This window comes from Pseudorasbora parva, chromosome 6 (assembly GCF_024679245.1).
Source record: "Pseudorasbora parva isolate DD20220531a chromosome 6, ASM2467924v1, whole genome shotgun sequence".
Classification (NCBI taxonomy): Eukaryota; Metazoa; Chordata; class Actinopteri; order Cypriniformes; family Gobionidae; genus Pseudorasbora; species Pseudorasbora parva.
Window position 1 is genome coordinate 24846718 of NC_090177.1, and position 24701 is coordinate 24871418.

Consider the following 24701-nt stretch of genomic DNA (forward strand, 5'->3'; position numbering starts at 1 on the left):
AAGAAATCCTACTAGAACTAGAAACACTAGATCATGCTACCGCTCCCTCCAGTCTACCAGAGTATGTCGATTTACACTTTATTAGTTAAATTCTGATTATGTAATGGACAAAATGGACAAGCTGTCCTGTCTGAGAAAACCTGTTTTCAAATCTCATCTGAAATGAAGGGCAACATGTATATGTATAACGTGTAGCCTAGAAATCTAGATGCACCCTAGCGGCAGCAAATCTAATCTGTCGCGAGTGTCGTCTAGCAACTCTCAATACACTTCTGAGCTGTAAAAGCCAAACTCTGGTCGGGCCAATCACATCGTGTATAGAGTCGTGGGCGGGGCCGAGTTGCGCCTGCGTGCCTCTAGTAAACACAGAAACTGACGGTCTTTCGAATCAGCTTTGACCACGACTCTGGAAGACTTTGGGGTTAAGCTTTTCTCTGAGAAAAGAACCAACAAGCTCTGCTTCACCTTCGTTGCTCTAGTTCAGTGGTCTTCACTACTTTTTTCATGAGAGCCGCACTGATAGCACAAAATCATTAGGAGAGCCATTTTTATTGCAAAGCAGGGGCGTTTCTAGGATTTTCGTTTTAGGGGAGCTTAGCCCCCAGTGAGGGTAGCCTATGGAAAAAAATGGTAACATAGTGTAGTGTCCAAATTGTGCCATTAACTAGTAGCTTACAAACATGCATACCCATATGATATTGGCTGTTTATTACTTATAAAGCAAATATTACCCCCTTACAGCATGTTCATACTTTACATGTAATATTTGTATCCAATAATGTTTATAATTACAGAGATCCAAAATGTTCGGGGGGCATGCTCCCCCGAGAAAATTTTGATTTCTATGATCTACATATGTGCATTTTAAGATGTTCTGAAGGCCAAAAAATTAGATAACAATAGCACTAAAAATGCCTAATCTGATGAAAATGGCTTTGTTAATATTTCTTGTTCGTTAATTAGGCCTACATTATGAATCACATAGGCATATTTTCAGTTAAAAATTGTGAAATTAGAGTAGACAAAAGTTCAAGTAGACAAGTTTTTGTGAAAATAAAACTTGGCCGCAAAAAGAAAATTGAAGATACAATACAACAGAAAAATAAATGACAGATGTCGTAACTTTCATTTTTACAAAAGGTGCATATATCTGCTACAGAGGCTCAGATGTATACACACACACACACCTCTGCTTCTGACGTGCGCTCTGCTCTGCGGATTGAAGAACACGCAGACTAAAAAAGACGGGACGAAGCCGAAGCCTCCCGCCATCCAAAAAAGCAGGATTACATTAATGCTAGGATGAGCGGAAGCATGCATGCATTTCCTTGACTTTCTTCATGTTGTATTTGTAGCTTGTCGTTGCAATCCTTGTGAGGCATGAAAGATGTTCATTGGTGAAGTGGTTTCTCTGTTAGAATCGTCCTAACTTAGCGTCGTGGAATGTATTTGGCGTGCATATGGTACGCAGTTTTTCGCGTGCATATGATACGCGTATTATACGCACAAACCCCCCACCCCATCCAAGAGCATGTCATATACACGCCATAAAGTGCGTATCATATGCACGCGAAAAACTGCGTAGCATATGCAGGCCAAAACTCATATACATTCCACGAGATTGCACACTTGCACATTCACATGTGATATAATGCGAGCCGCAAATTAAAGCTTGGCGAGCCGCATGAGGCTCGCGAGCCGCGCAATGAGTAACACTGCTCTAGTTGGTAGTAGCTCTATCCAATTGCGTGCACGCCGTGCAGAGGGAGTTTGAAAGACAACCGTTTATCCCGCCCCTCGGATTGAGCCCTGTCAGTGATGAGTTTCCAGACCAAACATCTTGATGTGGGTCTGGCTTGTCAGGCTATGTAACGTGCATTAAATGATCAGATTACTTTCTGATGTAACAAGCAAAGTAGTGCCTTACAAGTAACGTGCATTACACTGCTAAGAAAAAAACATTGTTGGCAAATTCACTGTAAAAAATTATTTAGAAAAAAAGTTACCTGGTTGCCTTAAAATTTTGAGTTCATTGAAATTGAAATTTTGAGTTAATACAAACATTTTTTGAGATTTGACAACCCTTTTTAAAATATTATTAAAAGATTTTTAAGCATATTGGGTAATTGTGTGTGTTTTATTGCCTTTACCTAAAACACACACATACACATACACACACACACACACACACACACACACACACACACACACACACACACACACACACACACAATAAACACGTTATAACGAGGATATAATTGATAACTAGACTCATAGGAATCATCACTGGGGTTGGTTGTAACATTTTTAATAAACTGTCACAACTATCCCCACCCCAAACAGACACAACTTAACTGTTTTAGCATGTTTGAAGTTAACATAAACACAAACATCACATTAAACTAGAAAAATAGCTACTTCAGGCCCTGAAATAATACAATTCAATGGTTGCTACAAAGGAAACAATCTATTTTTTGATCCGTCAAAACTCCCCGGTCTCCTTCTGTCCATTACAATGAATAACATAAAAATATTAACATATTTAGGATTATTTACTTTATTTTATTAGGCCAGAAATGGAAAATCTAAATTACAATGTAATAGGTTCCCCTGCAGCTTTGATCATATGAACAAAAAAACTGCATGGGTTTAAAAGGGTTACCTTACAAGTGCAATCAAAAAGTGCAATCTCTTTCTCTTTCTACTGGTTAATTTTGACGGTATACAGTTACGTCTTTGTGAATGAATTCAAGCTCCACCTTAATTCGAGTCACTTACCTGCCTGCATGTTCTGTGAACACATCGCGTGTAAACGCAACAACCGCGAACATCAGCCACAGAGTGCCGAAGCTGCCTTTAAAGTGCTCGTCCTCGTCCAGATGCGTTTCACACGTGATTTACCGTCTATCATCTTATGGGCTGCAGCCTTCGCGTGTCCAAATCCAAACCAGGGTGCCTGCAATATCACTTCAGACACCCTCCAGCTGTTGGACCAGGGATGCTGCCTCTTCAGATCCATCCTGCCTTCAGATACAGCTGTGCAGGTACTGGTGTGTGTCTTTGTGATGATGACCATAACCTCGCTTGTGATCAATGTGTGCACTCTGTTTAGTATCGACAATTCGGAAGACTTATCCTGGGAGCCGCGCTTTGCCTTGCTGAAAAACCTCATAGTGAGTGATTTTCTTCTCATTGTCACCCAAGGTCCTACAGTGATACACTGCCTGCTGCAGAAGACCACGCTGCTTTATGGAGCTTGGTGTGTCACTCAGTTCTTTATTAACACCGTTTGTGTTTTCTGCACTATACTTACTATCACCTGCATGGCTCTAGAGCGCTACCTGTACGTGTGCCAGGCCATCTACTACCTCAGTATACTAACCACCAAGCGCCTTTACCTCATAGTCGGGTTCACCTGGCTTATTGCAGTGTGCTTATCGGCAATCATCACAGCTTTGCTCAGTTTAGCGCACAATAACTCATTGCTGGGCAAACCCATTACAGGACTCCTTTGTGAGCCAGACACCTTGGAGTCCCTCCTGGGCTTTCCACGGGCTGCTGCGTTGTTCCGCAAAGTGTCTGGGCTCACGGTGACGCTGCTTTGCATCTTTTCCTACTCGTTCTCATACCAGCGCATGTATCAGGATGCGCGCAACGCCGTTCAGCCTTTCCAGCAGGTCAACGTGAGGGCGCGCAAAACCGTGATGTTCTACTGCTCAATGCTGCTGCTTCAGCTGCTCCCCATCTTTCTGAAGATAGCCTCAGATACTCTGTGGGAACTCAAAGGCAACATGGCCATGATCCACTCGCTGGATTATCCTGGAGGCTGGACGTCAGCAGGAACCCTCCACATCATGCTGCTGGTGATGCTTCAAGTGCCTCCTTGCATCAACCCACTCATTTACGGTCTGCGCAACAGGGAGGTGAGGGAAGCTCTGTCCAGGCTGCTGTGGTGGAGGAGGGAGAACCGCTAAGTGAGCCAAGGGTTCAAGCCAGGTCGTCACATCTACTGCGAGATGTTTCAGGGAGAGTTCATTCAACATTCTGAAGAAATAGAATGGAAGATGGATAGATAGATAGATGGCATGTGTTGTTGTGAAGGTTTATTTCCTGAGATTATAATAATGCACAAAACTAAACGTTAATGCAAAATGCTTTGAATGCAATACATAGTAAATTTGACCTATGTTTATGTGAAACATGCCTAGTTTCTATGTAAATAACACTTTACATCAAGGTTCAATTTGTTCATATTAGTTAAAGCATTAGGTATCAGGAACAAACAATGAACAATAATTTAGGCATTCAGCTAGGTTTGTGTCATTTTTATATTTATTCATTGTTAATACAGGTTGTTTATAAAAAAAAGATGAACTTTTTAAAAGGTATATCTTGACATTTAAACAAAATGTTGGTAGATATTCAGCATTAACCGAAAATGAGCAAAGGTGTTCATAATGGCAGATACTGTTGCAGAGATTAACACTTCATTGATAAATTCAATATATACAGTTTTTATTGAATTATATGAATTTATGTGTGTATGTATATGTATGGATTTATTTAGAAATTTGTGTATTTATATGCACAGTATTTATTTGTTTGTTTATTGTGACAATTTTTTTTTGAAAAATCGAAATGGAAAAATTGTCCGGTTCAATGTTGCCATCTATGTAAAAAGCTTACGTATGCACTATGAAGACATTGTTGATTGTTTTATATTAAAATTTGAGTAGAAATTAAAGATATTTGCTAAAAGATATAATTATTTGTTGCCAAGTCATAAAAGTATGTAATGCAACTTCATACCCTTATTAAAATACATCAGTTTGGAAATGTACAGTTCTACCTGCAGTTCCCGTGCTTAATAAACTGTTGCAAATGGTAACCAGATACATTGGACCCTATAACTGTACAAAAAGCACAGACGCATCAATAACCCTTAGGCCCGCTGCTTCTTTTGTGATCTGGATAAACGCTTCCAGTGAGTGTTTAAACACAACCTTCCTACTTTTCAGACTATTTCCATGTGTAAACAAAAAGATCCTTACATTTATTCAAGGTGAACTGCATGAGTAATATTACTGTGCAAACAAATCTCTATGCCATGAAACAAACAAGTCAGCTCAACATGCTAGACCTTGATTTTGCCTGATGGCTATCTGCTAAAAAACACATTCTATTTTTACTGAATGCTTCCTGAACACATTACAGAAGTGAAACCAATCTCTTTCATTTAAAGGAGAGAGAATAGAGTAACCTTATAGAGAAACCTTGAATAAAGAATAGCTTACAATGCAAGTATTACAAGATTGCAATACTTTGTAATATACCACATTAGGTCTTGCTTACCAACTAGTCTACTATTATTGTTTAGCTCCCTCTAGTGGATAAAAAGAGTAACAGATCTTTACTATTTCTGAGTCATTCAGTTCAAGCGCTTTAGATGCATTTTAAATGAATTACAAGATGTTCTTTTAATGATAAGAGTTCCTGATAAACACTTAAACTAAAAATACAGTTTTGGTTTATATACAGATAGATGGTATAAGTCATAAAAATAACTATTTACATAAAATAATTTGGTCATGGAAAATCAATTCTGAATTACATGAAACCAGCAAGAGAAAACAAGTCTGGAGTGATTAAAACTTTCTTCCTCTCAGGTGCACATAGACAAAGGAATGAGGAAGTAATGAGTCGTTGTGCAATCAGTCACTTCATATTGATGCTTTACAGTAAGGGAAATTGAACGGTTGCTCACACACTAGCCACAGAAACTAACCTAAAACCAAAGACATACAGGCTGTAGAGGTAAGTAAGTGCAATTTTACTAATATTCATGCAACTTAAGTTGACATTTAGTTTGTATTTTAAACATGTTGTAAAAATAATTTTATGAGGAATATAGTACTCACAGTAGGTCGTTGCTTCTCTTAGCTGCTTGGCTCGACGGGACAATGCTCAAGACTGATACATTCTTCTTGAAAGGCTGGCAGAACCAGTTTGTGTTTTGCAAAACCTTTGTAGCTATATTCCTGAACCCATTATATAATAATAATAACAATAATAATAATATACTAGTTGTGCCTCTTTTTTTAATACAGGTTAAGGATAATAATACATTATTTTTCACATTTGTAATTTAAAAAAGCTAAATAAATAATAGAGAGAGTGGGGTAAAAAATGATATAGTGTTAATGTGGGTGTAAGGTGCACATGTCGTTTATTTACATAGTCCAGTGGTTTTCATGGCAACACAAATGTATATATATATATATATATATAGCATTTGAGTGAGTTTGACAAGGGCCAAATAGAGATGGCTAGATGACTGTGTCAGAGCATCTCCAAGACTGCAGCTCTTGTGGGTTGTTTCCAGTGGTCAGTATCTATCAAAAGTGGTTCAAGGAAGGAAAATTGGTGAACCAGCGACAGGGTCATGGGCTGCCAAGGCTTATTCATGCCCGTGGGGAGACAAGCTAACAAGCTACTAAAGCTCAAAAAGTTAATGCTGTTTCTGATAGAAAGGTGTCAGAAAACACAGTGAATCGCAGTTTGTTGTGTATGGGGCTGCAGACCAGTCAGGGTGCCCATGCTGACCCCTGTGCACCATTGAAAGCATCAACAGTGAGCACATGAGCATCAGCACTGGACCACTGAGCCAATTATTTATGTTGGCAATTTACCAATATGAAAAAAATCATGTAAAATCAAACACCATACAGAAAATCAACTTTGATTTTAACAAAAATTCTCCATGATTTTATTTTTTATTTTTTTTGCCCTAAAGAAAACATTTAGCTTCACAAAAATGGGGAAATGCAAGGAGGAAGCAACACTCATATTTAACAGCAACATTGTTGGAATGTAAAATAGTCTCACCAAGACAACCTCTACCAAGGTTTTAAATATTTTATTGTATGAAAATATGCTAAAATATGTGATCATATCACAGTAGTCACACTCTTTAAAAACAATAAAAAGGTAAACTTAAGAAACTGCCCTTGCCTTTGCCCATTCAAGGCACCTTAGCATTATGACAAAGTTTAACTATTTTCTTTTAAACAAAATGGCTCAACTTACCCCTCATCCCAACCTAGATGGTATAATTCATTTCTGTGTCACAAAAAGCACAAGATACTCTGTTTTGAAATGACTAAACTTGTGCTCATGCTTACTCTATTCCATTCCAGCATCCATGGAGAACAAATGGGATGCACACCAGAAACAGGAATCTTGCTCCGATAACAGCCTTGTATTTATTTGTAAGTTACCTACCAGGGAAGGATTCCTGTCACTGGACAGCCAGGAACCTGTTCAGATCAAACTCCCAGCGCAATGCAGCGTCCATCAGCTTCGTGTGCGCCTGTGTATGCAAGTACAGGAGAATAACAGACTTTTGGAGCCATTTGCACTTCTGGACCCAGAACGATACAGTCTGTTATACCATAAGGAAGAGGAGTGGTATGAGATTTACGACGACTTTCAGGTATTGCGTACCCTGGATGCGCCCTGGTTTCAGGGTACTGATGGTCTTCAAACTGTCTGTGTCAATGTTTTGGCTCAGAAAACTGCCTCCGAGGAGAGAATTCACTTTCAGGGCATTCTGAACGAACTAATGGGCTATGATTTGGACTCCTCAGACAGTAATCGTTTAAGTGAGTTAGGCTATACCCGAAGAAAGTTTGCCACGCCGCGAAGGGAAGAACTGAAAAAACGGGATCCTATAGCTTATGCCACTGAACCATGGACAACTTCCATAGTGCTCCCAAATGACCAGCAAGGTCACCTTCAGCGGAAACTTTCAGTGACTCTTTATTATAATAGTTCAAACATTACCATTAAAGCTGACTTGACACACACCCCCAGTGATCTTCTCAAGATCTTCTGGGAATCATTGCCAAAGGGGGACCTGTCATTTGAAGGATGGTCTGTTGATCATGTCCTCAAGGTGTGTGGTAGAGAGGAATTCTTGTGTGGAGACTTTAAGCTCTCAGACTATTTGTGGGTCGGGCACTGCCTTAAAAATTCACTGGAGCTTCATCTCTCAGTGATTGCTGTCTCATCCCTTCCAGATAACACAGTAAGTACAGAGTACTGGCCACTAGTGGACAGTCTCACGGGTCTCTCATACTCCCACGAGGAACTTTCCCTTAAAGGGAAAGAAGTAGAGGACATAGTGATGGTTTCTATGTGGGACTGTGATAGAAAGTTCAGGGTTAAACTCTTAGGGTTTGACATCCCAGAACTACCAAGTAAAGTACCTCCACTTGTTCATGTGGAAGCCACCATAATATATGGTAGAAAGATTGTGTCATCGGTATGTTCAACTCGAAAAGAGTTTACTGATGAAGTCCTGTGGAACACCTGGCTAGAATTTGATATTCTGATCAGAGATATCCCTCACGGAGCAAAATTAGGCCTCACAATTAATGCCGGTACCACAGAAAGCACGTCAACCAAGGACACAAAGTCGAACTCCTCTAAAGTATCAGATTACCAGAAGGGAAAAGGGAAAGTTCTATACTTTGTAAACCTCCAGTTGATTGACCACAGATCCCTTCTTAGCCAAGGTCCACACTCTCTGCACATGTGGCCTTTTCCAGAATGGGACGAGGAGGCATTCACTTACGAAGCGGAAAAGCTGTCTACCGCCACCAACCCGGATGTAGCTAAATCAATGGCAATTACCTTTATGCTCGATCGCTACAGCTTTCCTGTTGTCCTGCCGCATGGCAAGAGCTCCTCTTTTAGTGGTACATCTCCTATCTCAGGCTCTTCTACACTGGACCTTTCAGAAGAATCCAGGCTCTCCTCCCAATCCAATAAGTCTCCTACAGCAACACCCTTCACAAAGACAGATTGCCTCAGGAGGCTAAAAGAAGAAAGTATCCACTATGCCTCAAATTTACCTCAGTTTCTTCGGAAGGTCGACTGGATGACACCCACTGCGGTCCAGGATGTCCACTGGCTGTTGAGTCACTGGGAGCCAGAAGACATAGAGCTGTGTGTGGCCCTTGAGCTCCTGAGTGTGGATTTTGCAGATATGAAGGTCAGAAAACTGGCAGTTCAAAGATTAGACATCCTTTCCAATGATGAGGTACTTAAGTACCTGCTGCAGCTGGTTCAGGTAAATTGCTATAAAAGTATACTGACCTATAGAATAATGCTTGTGCCTAAGCCTCCCTAAGAGCTCTTTCTAGGGTTTATCTCCAACTGTGAGTTCCAATAAAGCATGCTATTTTCTGTAGACCCTTAAAGTCGAACCATATCATGATAGCTGTCTGGCAAGATTTCTTCTCAAAAGAGCACTAAGAGTGAGTCATGTTTCCATTTTCACATCTCTTTAATTTTCAATAATAATATATTACACCTGTCAAAAGATAAAGGTTAAATCCATGTACTGTTGCCATTTCTGGAACACAGAGCAGCCGGATTGGACACTTCTTTTTCTGGTATTTGCGAAGTGAGGTGGCAGGATGCCCATTTTTCCGCCAGCGTATGGCGGTTATCCTGGAGGCATACCTTTTGGGCTGTGGAGAGGCAATGCTGACTGAATTCCAGCGTCAAGTACAAGTCGTCAATTGCCTTCACGATGTGGCTCTAGCAGTGAAGGTGCTCTACCCAGATAGGACAGACCTTCCATCAACAGGTAAAGTTTAAACAATTGTTCCCCTTGTACATTGTGTGTTTTATATATTCATCTACATTGTCATGTGCATCAGCTCCACAGAAGCTGCAGGAGTTATTGGAGGAGTGCAATTTACCCACTGACTTCCAGGTGCCTTTTGATCCTCGTGTCAGAGCAGGAAGTATCATAGTGAGTCGATCATATTTATCTATGGATATAGTTTCCAGTATATGCTTGAAAATTAAAGTTCCCCATTAAATTTTTGGTGATCAAAGATGACTTTTAAAGGATCAAATTATTAACTAGAGGGGGATTTTAAATCCTCTCTATGTTGAGGTTTTGGTTTACTCCCAAATAAACTGGAACTTGGTAACAACATAAACTGTTTGTAGGCCTTCATTCATTCTCAAATTATTTATTCAACCTCATGTCATTCCAAACATGTATGACAAAACAAGATAATTGGACAAAGGTCTGGATAAAACCAGTTGACACATTATTCAAAATATTTTCAGTTGTGTCTATCAGAAGAAAGTTAGTCACACAGGTTTGGAATGACATGAAGGTGAGTAAATGACGACATATTTTCTGGGTGAACTATCCTGTTAACTCAAACTATGCCTCACACAGCTGAAAGATTGTAAGGTTATGGCCTCTAAGAAAAAGCCACTCTGGCTTGAGTTCTCCTGCATACAGTCAGAAGCTCCAGCCTCTCCTCCTGTCGGCATCATCTTTAAGCATGGAGATGACCTCCGACAGGACATGCTCATCATCCAGGTAAACTAGCAACTATTCAAAAATATGACTTGATATGAAATATGAATTTTCATTAGCAGCTAAAACCTGAATCAATTAAGAAATGAAAGAATTTGTAATGTTGTTTTCCAGACTCTTGTGGTCATGGACTCAATTTGGCAAGAAAAGGGTTTAGACTTGAACCTGGTGCCCTATGGATGCATTTCAACAGGATATAACATAGGTAATGATCAATCTCACTCTTGTTCTTATAAAATCAGTAAAGTCTTCAGTGAGAGCACTTAGCAAATATTGACAGCAAAGCAAAAATATAATAAAAAATATATCATATTGACACAGCAATCAGGGATAATTGATTCTGTTGAATTGCATTGTACACACATTGCCTAATGTTCAACAAAGTGATCAAGTGTCTGTTGTCTCATCTAGCTGTATGTCTGTCTTTGACACAGGAATGATTGAGATTGTGCGAGATGCTATCACTATTGCCTCAGTTCAGAAGAGTCAGGGAGGTATGGCGGGAGCTTTCAAAAACAATGCCTTATATGACTGGCTCCAGAGGAAGTGCCCACTCCAGGAAAAAGTAAGCAGATATAGTGTACTAATACACTATACACTAACATCATGTGAGCCTCCCTTTCTCAGTCAACAGCCTTCTACCAGATCTGATTTATGATTTATGAGATGTCTTTACAGTCTGATAAGCAAGTATCTGATGATTCTCTTACTCTTGACTTGAATTTTGGTGAAACAGCACTTTCAAGCTATGGAGAAGTTTGTGAACTCGTGTGCCGGCTACTGTGTGGCCACATATGTGCTGGGTATAGGTGATCGCCACAACGACAACATTATGATCACTGATCAAGGTAAAAGAACATATTAATAATAAAAAATAAATTTTGATGTAAACACGTTGAAAGAGAATGATCTATTAAATGATCTCGTTACAGCTGGTTACTAAAATACGCTTTATGCCATGTATTTGACTTCTGCCATCCATCTAAAATGCCCAGAGTATTATGGAAAGATTTTTAGAGAGGTTTCAATAGCACAGAACATGGGCATGAATAGTGTTTTACTAATGAGTGTCACCAGAGCATCTAACAAATATGAAGTATTCTGTTTTTCTCAGGCAACTTGTTCCATATTGATTTCGGCCATATCCTGGGCAACACTAAGAGCTTCATGGGGGTGAACAGAGAAAGGGTGCCCTTTGTCCTGACCCCTGATTTCCTGTACGTTATGGGCAGGGTGAAAGGCCGTCCCAGCCTTTACTTCAAGAGATTTATGGTACGTTCTTCAGTGTTACATGGCCTTGCGACCAATGTTGTTATTGTTAACTAAAACTATTAAAAAACAGTTTTCGGCAAAAATAAAGCTGAAATAATATGAATTTTACATATTATTATTATTATTATTATAAATATTGAAAACCTAAACAAAAATTAGAAATGCTACTGCACCATCTAAGTGAAATCCATTTATGTTCAAGTACTAAAATGACAAACTAAAAAAAAGTTAAGTTATAAAGAAATATATATTTTTAAATGACAAAAGCATATGGCAAAAAAGGCAAAAGCTAATCATAAATAACACTAAATTAAAGGGTTAGTTCACCCATAAATAAAATTTTTTATTTTTATTAATTAGGCCTACTCACCCTCATGTCGTTGGACACCTGTAAGACCTTCGTTCATCTTCGAAACACAAATGAAGATATTTTTGTTGAAAGCTGATGGCTTAGAAAGGCTTCAGATAGGCCTCCATTGGCATTCAGTACATTTCCTCTCTCAAGACCCATAAAAGGCACTAAAAATGTTGTTAAAAAGTCCATCTTACTACAGTGGCTGTACAATATTTTTACAAAGCGACGATAATAGTTTTTATGCGCAAAAAAATCAAAATAATGACTTTATCCGCCAAGTTATTAGTGCCTTTTATGGGTCTTGTGAGTGGGAATCTACTGAATGCCAATGGAGGCCTATCTGAAGCCTTTCTCAGCCCTCAGCTTTCAACAAAAATATCTTCATTTGTGTTCCGGAGATGAACGAAGGTCTTACGGGTGTCCAATTTCATGAGGGTGAGTAATTAATCAAATAATTTTCATTTTTGGGTGAACTAACCCTTTAAGGTAGCACCAAAAATCCAAGAAGAATTTGTTTCTCCTAACTAGTAACTAGTTAAACAGTAACAGTAACAGTAACTAGTTAAAAAAAAAAGGCAGACACGATTTGAACAAGTCAACAAAATACTACAGCCTCAAGTATCTGTTCTTTCCCTAGGACACCTGCATCAATGCCTACCTGTCCCTCCGGGCCCAGTCTCGCCTTCTTGTCACGCTCTTCTCTCTAATGCTCCTCACGGGAATCCCTGAGCTCAGCATGTCTCAGGACATGCGCTACCTACGTACAGCACTGCAACAGGATCAAGGGGAGGATGAGGCTCGCAATCACTTCCTGCAACAGATTGCACTTTGTGAGCATAAGGGTTGGACTGTGCAGGCAAACTGGTGGTTTCACTTGATGGCAGGCATTAAATAGAAAACATGAGGAAACTATGTACCTTTTTGACAGATAATAAAAGTTAGCAAAGAGTAATTTTCTGCATGCTATAATTCAACTTAAATTACACTTTACAATAAGATTTCATGTTAACTACTTGAGTAGTTGAAAGAATGATGAACATTATTTCCTAAAACATTATTCAAATCAAAAGTTGTATTTGCACTGTAAATTAACATGAACAACAACGAATGGCTGTATTTTTTATTAACTAACATTAATGAAAATATTGATATACTAAAGATATAATAAAAATATTTTGTTCATTGTTAGTTCATGTTAGTCAATACACAGTTCTGGGTAGTAACTGACATGTTCTCTGGATTACATAATCAGAATCCAAAAATGAAGTACTTATAATTAATAATTCGATTATATTACATTTTAAAATGCTCATTCAGACAACAGAAAAGACTACAGACTTTTTTATTGATTACATGTTATTCTCAAAATGGCAGTCAATTATTCATAATTCATTGATTTTCTCAACATTGCATATCTAATCAACTGATTAACACAATTATTATTGGAATTATCAATTAGTTTCAGTGAGTTATTTAACCATGTATTAATGTCTTTGGAAGGCTTTTATCTGAAATTCCGAATATTCTTTGAATATATTTACTTGAAGTAACCCCTGAGAAGTTTGGTCAATAATAAAATTATTAAAAAGTATTATTTAAATTAAGTCATTCATAATAATAATAATAATAATAATAATAATAAATAATACAACTAAGTTAATGGATCACATGATATGCAGGTAAACAAATAATTGTTTAAAAATGTTTTAGTAGTGTTTTATTTTATTGTTTTTAATTTAAAATTATTTAAAATGTTTAATTTAATTACTTAATAGCTTCTCACGAACCCCCGCAGTTCCATCACGAACCACAGTTTTTGAAGCCCTGAGATAATGTGTAATATTTCATGCACTTCATGTTGTTGATAACAAAGAGTGGAACATACATTTTTTAATATCAATATAGTACAAGATAATTCTTCTCAAATCAATGTGATAAACAAGTTAGGTCAAAAGTAATCTAAAAATCTAAAAATAATCTAAAAGTTGTCAGATGCAATGCAATGGATATGTTACTAAGTACAATTTTTGTCATGCAATTTGGAATCAGTAACCAATTACAGTTTGTAAGTAATCTACTCAGCTCTGTTAATACATTAACTAATGTTAACTAGTGAAACCTTAGTGTAAAGTGTTACAAGGTAGAGTTCACCCAAAAATTAAGATTATGTCATTTACTCAACTCAAAAATTGATTTTGATTTTGCAGCTTTTATTTTCTACACTGAACACAAGGGGATGTTTGTCAGGGTGTTCATGTAGCTCTTTCCATTCATGAAAGTGAATGGTGTTCAGGAGGTGTCAAAATCATAAAATCCCAACAAAAATCATTTACCATTGGTCCATATGAATCATGCACTAAAATTAGGAAGGTTTGAGGATACAATTTTAACTTTAGAATAACTATACTGTACATTTTATCATGCAAATTACATGGAGAAAAATGTTGTGTTCAATATAAACAATAAACCTTTGTTTGCTACATCATGTTATTTATTTCCATTCAACAATCATCAAAAAACATGTCCCAAATCACAGATAAATTTAGACCATCTTAAAGGGGTGGTTCCGTGTTTTTTCTTTCTAGGCTTGGTTGTGTTTATGGGGCGCGGTATAACATGTCTTAATACTTCTTCTTTCTTTATTTTTAAATGCTGCATTTTTCTTATATTTTACCTTTATTCCACACCACTGTCTCCACTGTTCTTTGAACAGCTCGTTTGCTTCCTGCTTCTATGAAGCCCATCCCTCTGAAAAACGCGATGGTCTTAGATTGGTTAGATGGCCAAATGTAGTTTGATGTATTTTTATTGGCTGAAGTGCCAAGCACAAGTTGTCCGGAAACGCCACGCCCCTTACCATTACGGGCAGAAGTCACATCTGCAGTGACTAGCAAGGGTTTATGATGTCACCAACCCGGGAAGAAGCTTGTTGTAGTCCAAATCGGCCATTTTTGTAGGCAATAAACTGCCATCATTTTAAAAGACAATATCTCCGTTTGCATTGAACTTTCAGCGCGGTAACTTTGCAGATACTGTTTATGCTCAAACAGCAACATTAAACACTAAATAAAGTTTAAAAATGTGAAATCGCATTTAACCACCGCTTTAACTGTTAGAAAGACCATCAGTGTATCATGACAGTACTGTAATAAGAATGACACGGCGATAAATGAGATTGTGCAGGCATACAAAGTAACCATGCTCATTTACCAGTACCATACTGCTATTTATAGTCGTGGCCTTTAGAGGGCACCCTGGCCCATATTCACCTCACATGCACTGGGTCATGAGGCAACAGACCTAAAAACACATTGCTTGTTAACAATAGACTCTGAGATAAAACCGTTTTAGTATTTACAGTATTAAATAGGCAATATACAATTTTTTAATTCTCCCCACAAAGGCCACGTTGTGGAATTGCCATGGCTGTTGGTAAGGGTAGGGAGAGAGAGAGAAGGGGGGAGGGGTGTTTGGTGGGTGTAGGGGTGTTTTCAAAGCCAGCAGTTTGGGGGGCATGGGTGGGGGCCTGTCAAGTCTGTCTGAGAGACTGTTTCCAGACAGACAAGCCTCCATGCTTCTCTAGGCTTCTCATCTCTCATCCACTGCATCCTCACATCATGCTGTTCTTCATTCAGTCTTTTCCTTTGTTTTTTAATAATCAAGGTATTTTTTAAAAATAGATTCTTATTTTTAACCATGTTTTCCTTTTAAAACAGCACTGAATTCATTGTTTCATTTATTTCACTGTTCCTCGCATCCTCTTTCTTACACACACACACACACACACAACACACATACACACACACACACACACACACACACACACACACACACACACACACACACACACACACATAGATGAAGGATGAGCACATGGTCACCCCACACACTGGCTGTGTATCTTTCTTGGGACCATCCTTTCTTCACTACAGAATTCGGAATCTCTTTTACTGCACTTTAATCGAAAGGTAAGACTATTCACAATAACTTAAAAAGTTGATGTATCTATATATTTATCAAATGCATTGCCTTTCAGCTGATCAGAACATATATGTTAATAACATTATTTAAATATGTTATATAAAATATGGTTCTTGTTAACTTAAGCTAACATTTATTGGTTACTATCAACATTGTGACTCAAATAATATACTTTACACTTGATGCCCTTTAGGACTTTCGGTTCAATTACAGTAATCCATATTCAGAACTGCTGCATTGCTTTACACTAAGTCCTCTGTGTGACACCCTGCTTTTAAACCCACATGGATTTGTGGTCAAATCCCATCGCCATGTGCTCTCCTTGAGGTCACGCCCTCAAAAAAAACCATGTTTGATCCAGCTTGCTTTTTATAATTGAGAAGCTCCAGTAATTACCGATATGGGTGTGCCAATGGGCAAGTCAGTTCATATCTGTTTGAGTTTTGGTTACTGAGTGCACGTGGAGGACAGACGAGCAGCAATGGTTTTCAGGACAGAACAGAGCGCTGACCTAGTTCATGTTAGACAGACCAGCCAGACAAGCCCCCAATTTCCCCTTATCGTAAAAAAGCCAGGATTGTAGGAGATTTAACAGTAATTTAACCCTATTATTCTGGATGGGAGATCATTAAAAAAAAAAAAAAAAAAAAGAATCAAAGTTTCTCCCCAAAGAAAACATGGTCATGTTTATTGTCTTTAACTACTATACTCACAGTTCAGTTAGGTACAATGTATTTATATGTTTATGTTATATTGCAAGACACTTTTGCTGCTTTTGAAGTTAGTGACAGGCTGAGTGGTATGGTTAGGTTAAAATGGATCAAATGTATGACAATAATTAATTATTTACATGCAGGTATTTTAAATCTAAGCAAAAATGTAAAAACATGCATATACACAATAAGTGCATTGTATAAAATGATAATACTTCATAATAGACTTAATTTAAAGTGGCTCAGAAAATGCTAATCGCCATGGTGTCTTCAAATACATTATAGTTTTACAGTATATTGAACTACATTTGAATGAACAGATACCTTGGGGGAATTAATTTCAGTATATGTTGTTTGATTTTATATGTGCCTCAAGTTCATATACCGCTACTGACATTGCACATATAGGGCCCTATCATACACCCGGTGCAATGTGACGCGACGCAGTTATCATTTTCACATCTAGAGCCATGTGGTTTTAATAGCAAAATTCTCTTAAGCCCATCTGTTCACGCATGGCCGTGCTGGTCTGAAAATTAGGTAGGTGTGTTTGTTTCTTCAGTAGAACACAAATGATAACTCCAACCATTTCTTGGATGCATGTAAATGGGGTGTATTTCTATTAGAGCCACTATGAGAGTAAAAAAACACATATAGGAACCCATATTAAACCTTGTGGCTCGTGGCAACGCATGTCTTAAGGCGCGAAACGATCAGTTTCTGTGAGAAACCAAACAGTATTTATGTTATTTTTAACCTCATATCAGACGAATCTTATCTAGTATTCCCCAGTGGCAGTAAGAAGGTCAAAAGATTGGCGCAATCATAGAAATATTTACATAGAATCCTCATTTGACGATCTGCACAGGCACTAATGAGGAATCTATAGCTCAAATTAGCATTTTAGTTTGTTTATATATACATATATATATATATATATATATATATATATATATATATATATATATATATATACACACAGTATTTACTGTATATCTACTGTATATATATATATATATATATATATATATATACAGGTCCTTCTCAAAAAATTTGCATATTGTGATAAAGTTCATTATTTTCCATAATGTCATGATAAAACTTAAACTTTCATATATTTTAGATTCATTGCACACCAACTGAAATATTCCAGGTCTTTTATTGTTTTAATACTGATGATTTTGGCATACAGCTCATGAAAACCCAAAATCTCCAAAAATTAGCATATCATGAAAAGGTTCTCTAAACGAGCTATTAACCTAATCATCTGAATAAACTAATTACCTCTAAACACCTGCAAAAGATTCCTGAGGCTTTTAAAAACTCCCAGTCTGGTTCATTACTCAAAACCGCAATCATGGGTAAGACTGCCGACCTGACTGCTGTCCAGAGGGCCATCAATGACACCCTCAAGCGAGAGGGTAAGACACAGAATGAAATTTCTGAACGAATAGGCTGTTCCCAGAGTTCTGTATCAAGGCACCTCAGTGGGAAGTCTGTGGGAAGGAAAAAGTGTGGCAAAAAACGCTGCACAATGAGAAGAGGTGACCGGACCCTGAGGAAGATTGTGGAGAAGGACCGATTCCAGACCTTGGGGGACCTGCGGAAGCAGTGGACTGAGTCTGGAGTAGAAACATTCAGAGCCATCGTGCACAGGCGTGTGCAGGAAATGGGCTACAGGTGTCGCATTCCCAAGGTCAAGCCACTTTAGGCAACAGAGAGAATTAGCGCTGGACTGTTGCTCAGTGGTCCAAAGTACTTTTCTCGGTTGAAAGCAAATTTTGCATGTCATTCGGAAATCAAGGTGCCAGAGTCTGGGGGAAGACTGGGGAGAAGAAAAATGCCAAAAGGCCTGAAGTCCAGTGGCAAGTACCCACAGTCAGTGATGGTCTGGGGTGCCATGTCAGCTGCTGGTGTTGGTCCACTGTGTTTTATCAAGGGCAGGGTCAATGCAGCTAGCTATCAGGAGATTATGGAGCACTTCATGCCTCCATCTGCTGAAAAGATTTGGTTTTTCAGCACAACCTGGCACCGGCTCACAGTGCCAAAACCACTGTTAAATGGTTTACTGACCATGGTATTACTGTACTCAATTGGCCTGCCAACTCTCCTGACCTGAACCCCATGGAAAATCTGATTCTGAAAGAGAATCTGAAAGTTGAGAGACGCAAGACCCAACACTCTGGATGAGCTTAAGGCCGCTATCGAAGCATCCTGGGCCTCCATAACACCTCAGCAGTGCCACAGGCTGATCGCCTCCATGCCACGCCGCATTGAAGCAGTCATTTCTGCAAAAGGATTCCCGACCAAGTATTGAGTGCATAACTGAACATAATTATTTGAAGGTTGACTTATTTTTGTATTAAAAACACTTTTCTTTTATTGGTCGGATGAAATATGCTAATTTTTTGAGATAGGAATTTGGGGTTTTCATGAGCTGTATGCCAAAATCATCAGTATTAAAACAATAAAAGACCTGAAATATTTCAGTTCGTGTGCAATGAATCTAAAATATATGAAAGTTTAATTTTTATCATTACATTATGCAAAATAATTAACTTTATCACAATATGCTAATTTTTTTAGAAGGACCTGTATATATATATTATATTTTATATTATATATTTTTATAAATATATTTTATATATTTTTCGATGTAAGTAATGCCACTGGGGAACACTAGATGAGATTTGTCTGATATGAGGTAAAAAATAACATGCTGTTCAGTTTCTCGCAGAAACTGATCATTTTGTGTCTTAAGACATCAATGCGTCACCACGAGCCACAGGGTTTAATATGGATTCGTATGTCTATGTGTTTTTACTCTCATAGAAAACACCCCATTGACATGCATTATACGAGCAACGTTGGAGTTAAAAATCTTAATTTGTATTCTACTGAAAAAAACAAACACACCATATCCTGGATGCCTTGGGGGTAAGCAGATAAACATTCTATTTTAACTTCTGCGTGAACTATCCCTTTAAGCCTAGTCCCTGACTGAAATGCAAATTTGATCTAGCTTTAACTGAAGCAATATGAACTGATATATCTTAAAATATGTCAGTGCCATTGTTTTGTCTGAAAAGCACACCAGTATTTTTTTTTCTAAAGCATGTTTTTATAAAATATACTTAAATTGAACTAAGGCCTAATCCTGGCTTAATCAAAGCCCCATCTCTGAAACCAGATCTATATCTTCTCATTTAAAATTGAGTGACTGAAGGTTTCAGTTCCATGCATCAAAATAATATAAAATATACAAAAGTGCATGATTTTAAAACCAATTAAAGTAAAATGACAAACGTGTGTGTGTGTGTGTGTGTATTTGTGCTGGTTATTTCCCACGTCTCACACAGATCCACTGCCATGCTGAACCTGGGAGGTCCCCTCTTTTCAACACTGATGGTCCATGGCTAAGCTGCTATGACACACTGCAGCGTCCTTCAGAGGGGCCCTCCAATTACCACAGAGACACACGGACCACCAAAAACAATGCACATGCAATCTATGGAAAGGTCCTTTGGAAGCAATCCATAAATCAGTATGAGTAAATGAGACAGGAAGAAGACTCTCATTAGAAGACATTGTGAGTGACGTTGGCATTTTTTTCAACTTTAAATGCATTTGCGCTATTTATTTAAAAGCTTATTTAATGGCGCCACACAAAAACAGTCCCTCGCTATGCTTCTACCTTTTGTAGCGTGACTGATTTCCTCTGGTGTTCAGAGTGGACTGGGGTTTTCTAGCACCATTTGAAATCGGTCGTGCTGAAAGGTATGGCGTCCTCTTCATATGACCACACCAAAGACCACTTTGTAGCTGGTGAAAAGACAGGAAATGGTTGGGGTGAAATTAAAAGTTGTAAACCTATAAACCATGGGAGGTCGGAAATGCCACCTCATTGGGCCTGCTAGCAGCAGCATGAGACTGGGAGTTAGAAGTTGACCTGGGGAAGCAACTGAAATTCCCAGAAGCTGTCGCCACCTCAACATTGCGGCCTGACATGCTACTCATCTCAGAGATCTCCAAGAAGATTGTTCTCCTGGAACTTACTGTACCCTGGGAGGACCGTATCGAGGAGGCCAATGAGAGGAAGAGGGCAAAATACGCTAAGCCAGTGGAGGAGTAGGGGAACAATGGGCGGTGAGCACGGCGTGAGGGCCTATAACATCTTGGGCATCATAGAGGCCAGTAAGCGAAGGGCCATAAGTGAGATCACGGAGTCGGCAGAAGTTGCCTTAGGGTGGCTGTGGATAAGGAGAGGAGAACCATACCTGGACACGAGCTGGGGCCTGATCAACCCCAGCTGGGTAGTCTGGGCGAGACCAAGACTACCCAGTGACCACTCCGTGACCCCAGGCAACATCACTGAAGATCTGTCCAGGTTGCATCGAGTTGATGAATGTCATAAGCAGTACATTGATTAAAAGGTATTTGACACAGAAAACAAGCCATGTATCTTTCGTTTGGTTTTTGAGCATTATTTACTTTAACACCAACAAGACAATGGTGACTTTTTGTCAAGAAACGTTTTAATACACACTGTTTCCAACGTTAATTTACAAAATAAGACTTCATCTTAAAGCCTGTAATATTCTAAGACAAGAGCTTAGAATCAAAATTCTGATTGTTAATTTCCATTCAGATATTAATTTTGATGTGTGTTTTTTTATATTTTATTACAATGTTTCATTAAATTATAACAGGCAGACAAGTAAATCTATGTATGTGGTCACAACTATCATACAGTAGATGATTATATGATTATCAGCATGCTATTTTTAATACGAGTACAGAAGTCACTGTTGTCTAAAATCTACAGACTGTCCATTCTGACAGAATTTCTCTTTCATCCTTCACTCTAAAAAAAAAAATCGTACAAGAGCTGTCACAGGGATGGTATCCTAAAGAAGGTTCTAATATACACTTTTGGTACCAATATGTACCTTCCTTTGAGGTACTAATATGCTATCTTTAGGTACAATACAAAGGTGTATCTTTTGAAAAGGTACTGCCCCAGGACCAGCTTTTGCACCTTTTTTTTCTGAGCGTGTTGAACATTACTTTGTCTCATCAGTTTCCCTCTTTGTTCGCTCATCAGCTTTAGGATTAACAGGACGTGTTTGGACCCGCAGCTCTAGAGTCAATCATTAAACACAAATGCACACATCACTTCTGGGCCAACACATACTATCCCACAATCCCTGGACAGCAGAGGCAAGTGTCAGAAGGGATGGGACTCTATTTGTCCTCATTCCTTAGAGGAATCAGGTGCTTTCTGTCACCTGGGTTACCGGATCTCCATGGATGTCACAACCAACCCGCTGCCTGAACTGAGTGATATCGGTAGGGCCGTGCCATTCTCAATCGGATCTGGAATCGGTCAGCTGGATGTCACTCCCAGTGTTTCTAAGAGTAAAGCGAGAAAGTCACAGTTGAAGACCGCATGAATACAGGTGAGAATATATGTCTATAGTTTTGGTCTTGAAGATCTGGGTGATGTCATGAGTTCTGAATTTTTAGGCTTTTCTTACATTTTTGCCAATTTTACAAAAGGCATAACAGGGCAGGTAGAGTATTTGATTTATTTTGGTAACATCCTCTGTCTGCTCACAGTTGTGCTGCCAAAACGCCTTTAGAATGATGGAACAAAACATGATGCTGGAACATAAACAGATCCACGATGACTGCAAGCGATGCCTCATCAGGTATGTGTTTTTTGTGTGTGATGGTGGTAGGCCTCAGTGACGGCTGTACTTGATATCCAGTGGGAGTTGAAGAAGCACGTTTTCAGATGATTTACCTGACTGTTTTAACTATTTGATCAGCTGGCAATCTGTCTTTTAGTTTGTTTGATGAATCAGCTGCAGAGTATTTCCTCAGCCCATCCTCTTGCTCAAAGGAAATACCCCCTTGGTTTTCCCAGCTAAAAGACGACATGAAAGGTATTGATATTTTTGTTTCTACAGATGGATAACTGTATAAGAAGTGAATTTACTATTGAGTATTACGTGCAATAAGATTATCATTTTGCAAACTTGATTATGATTACACTGCAGTTTCACTACAGGTCTGTACGATTTTTTATGTTTCTGAAAGAAGTCTTATGTTTACCAAAGCTGCATCTGTTTGATCAAAAATATGGTAATGTTTTAAAATGTGAATACAATTAGTTTTTAAGTTTAATATTTTAAAATATATTTCATTCCTGTGATGGCGGAGCTGGATTTTCAGCATCTTTACAGTCTATTGTAACGTGATCCTTCAAAAATGACCCGGATATGCTTTGCTGCTAAAGAAACATTTATAATATTATCTATGTTAAAAACAGTTGTCCGCTTCATATTTTGTGGAAACTATAGGCTAATACATTTCTTTTTAGAATTCTTTGATGAATAGAAATCTCAAAATAACAGCATTTATTTGAAATAAAAAGCTTTTATAACATTATAAATGTCTTGACAGTCACTTTTGATCATTTTAACGCATCCTTTGACAGTATACGTACATTTCTTTTTCAAATAACAACACATTTTTACGGAATAGAGATGCTCAATTCCACCTTTTTCTCCTCCGATTCCCATTCTGGGATTCAGTATTGGCCGTTACTGAGTACCGATCTGATACAAAAATAAAAAATAAAAGAGAGCTGAATTAACTGGAACAATTCAGTGATCTGATCACATTAAACTTCATGATCTCTACCCCAGTCAGTGGGATCCAACAGAAATAAACTTAGAAAAACGTACAGTAAACCTTTTTTATAGAAAAGTCATGATGTAAAATGAAATATTTAAGATGACTAGTGTGGTCTTTTTTATTAGATCACATGAGTGCCGTTGCCCTGTGGGATGCTCTAAGACAACGCACTGCACAGATACTGCAAGAATCAAACACAGAGCCCTCAATGGTGACCACTAATGAGGTCAACTCCTGAGTTTCTCTTACACCTTACTAACACACAGTCAACTCTGAAATCTTAAAATGTGTCTTTACTAAGAGACAACCGGAAATGTTATACTTTGCTCTTCTTCAACAGATTGCAAGAAGAGTGACAGACTGGAAGACACTGATAAAAAAGGACCATCTGATGCATCTAGCAAGGGTGAAATGCATGTTCCGCTGTGCTCAGGAAAACCAAGCCATCTCTGCCCTCCTTCTACAACACAACCCTCTTTTTGACTATGGGATAAATAATGGACTGAAATGATTTTTGCCCATAATGCCAAATAAACCAAACATGACTTGACTATGGAAAGCAGGGATATGACTCAGTTGAGCAATTTAGGCAATACACAAACTTGACTAACTAAATTACAGCACTCACTGTTTTATTGTCATATTGGAGACTTGTACAGGCTTGGTACAGTAAATGAGTCAGTTAAGTGGTGCACTGCAGTAGGCTTTGTACTTGCCCATCACTACCACAGGGGGGCAGCAGATTGTAAATGTGTCTTTTAGTCTTTCATTCTCTAGCTAGCACAAGTGGATTTCAACTGCTTTTGCTCCAGGACCCAGATATTACTTAGCCAACATGAAAACAATATTATAACCTTTATATATTGTCCTCTTGGTTATATTTTCTTTAATCTTGTGCAGTTAGAATTGAAAAGCATATTTGATATCTAACCTATAATTATCCTAATCATGCACAGTTATATTTTCTTTTAGTTAGAAGAAATTCCCCCCCTGTGAATCTATCTCTGTGGGACGCAACCCACAAACCACACTTATGCCTCAAATTGTGAAACCCTTACACTTTCCACTCTAAATGACCCCTGGCCTCTGCTGTTCATGCATCATTCACCCTCTACGCACTGCCTTTATTCTCACAGCTACTACTAGACTAAAGTGCACGTCTAAATAACTGTTTACTTAGAAAACAACCAATATTTGCTATGAGAACAATTCAGCATGGCCATTGCAACACCGCATTTTTACTATTAGGCTATGTGTGTTGGCATATAAA

At 38.4% G+C, this 24701-nt stretch overlaps 3 protein-coding genes across 4 annotated transcripts; all 3 read left to right on the plus strand.

Moving 5' to 3' along the window:
* Window positions 1–2786: 2786 nt before the first annotated feature.
* LOC137078743 (olfactory receptor 4K17) lies at window positions 2787–3984 on the plus strand. Its single transcript, XM_067446386.1, has one exon. The coding sequence runs from the start codon at window positions 2787–2789 to the stop codon at window positions 3972–3974; it is 1188 nt and encodes a 395-aa protein (XP_067302487.1). The 3' UTR covers window positions 3975–3984.
* A 1752-nt stretch (window positions 3985–5736) lies between these two features.
* Window positions 5737–13692, plus strand: si:rp71-17i16.5 (phosphatidylinositol 4,5-bisphosphate 3-kinase catalytic subunit gamma isoform). The gene is made up of 11 exons (XM_067447287.1): window positions 5737–5814; window positions 7197–9133; window positions 9255–9320; window positions 9430–9655; window positions 9729–9823; window positions 10265–10411; window positions 10523–10613; window positions 10843–10973; window positions 11145–11256; window positions 11523–11680; window positions 12673–13692. Exons 2-11 carry the CDS (start codon window positions 7202–7204, stop codon window positions 12928–12930), a joined length of 3216 nt encoding a protein of 1071 aa, XP_067303388.1. The 5' UTR covers window positions 5737–5814; window positions 7197–7201; the 3' UTR covers window positions 12931–13692.
* Window positions 13693–21067: 7375 nt separating this feature from the next.
* Window positions 21068–24665, plus strand: si:rp71-17i16.6 (uncharacterized protein LOC100148415 homolog). 2 transcript variants are annotated; one of them, XM_067447288.1, is made up of 6 exons: window positions 21068–21162; window positions 21834–22188; window positions 22349–22440; window positions 22580–22677; window positions 23557–23657; window positions 23772–24665. In XM_067447288.1, the coding sequence occupies exons 3-6, from the start codon at window positions 22373–22375 to the stop codon at window positions 23940–23942; spliced, it is 438 nt and encodes a 145-aa protein (XP_067303389.1). In that variant the 5' UTR covers window positions 21068–21162; window positions 21834–22188; window positions 22349–22372; the 3' UTR covers window positions 23943–24665. The 2 variants fall into 2 exon arrangements, with proteins under 2 accessions (XP_067303389.1, XP_067303390.1); XM_067447289.1 differs by lacking the exon at window positions 21068–21162 and having other exon boundaries at window positions 21780–22188.
* The last annotated feature ends 36 nt before the right edge of the window (window positions 24666–24701 follow it).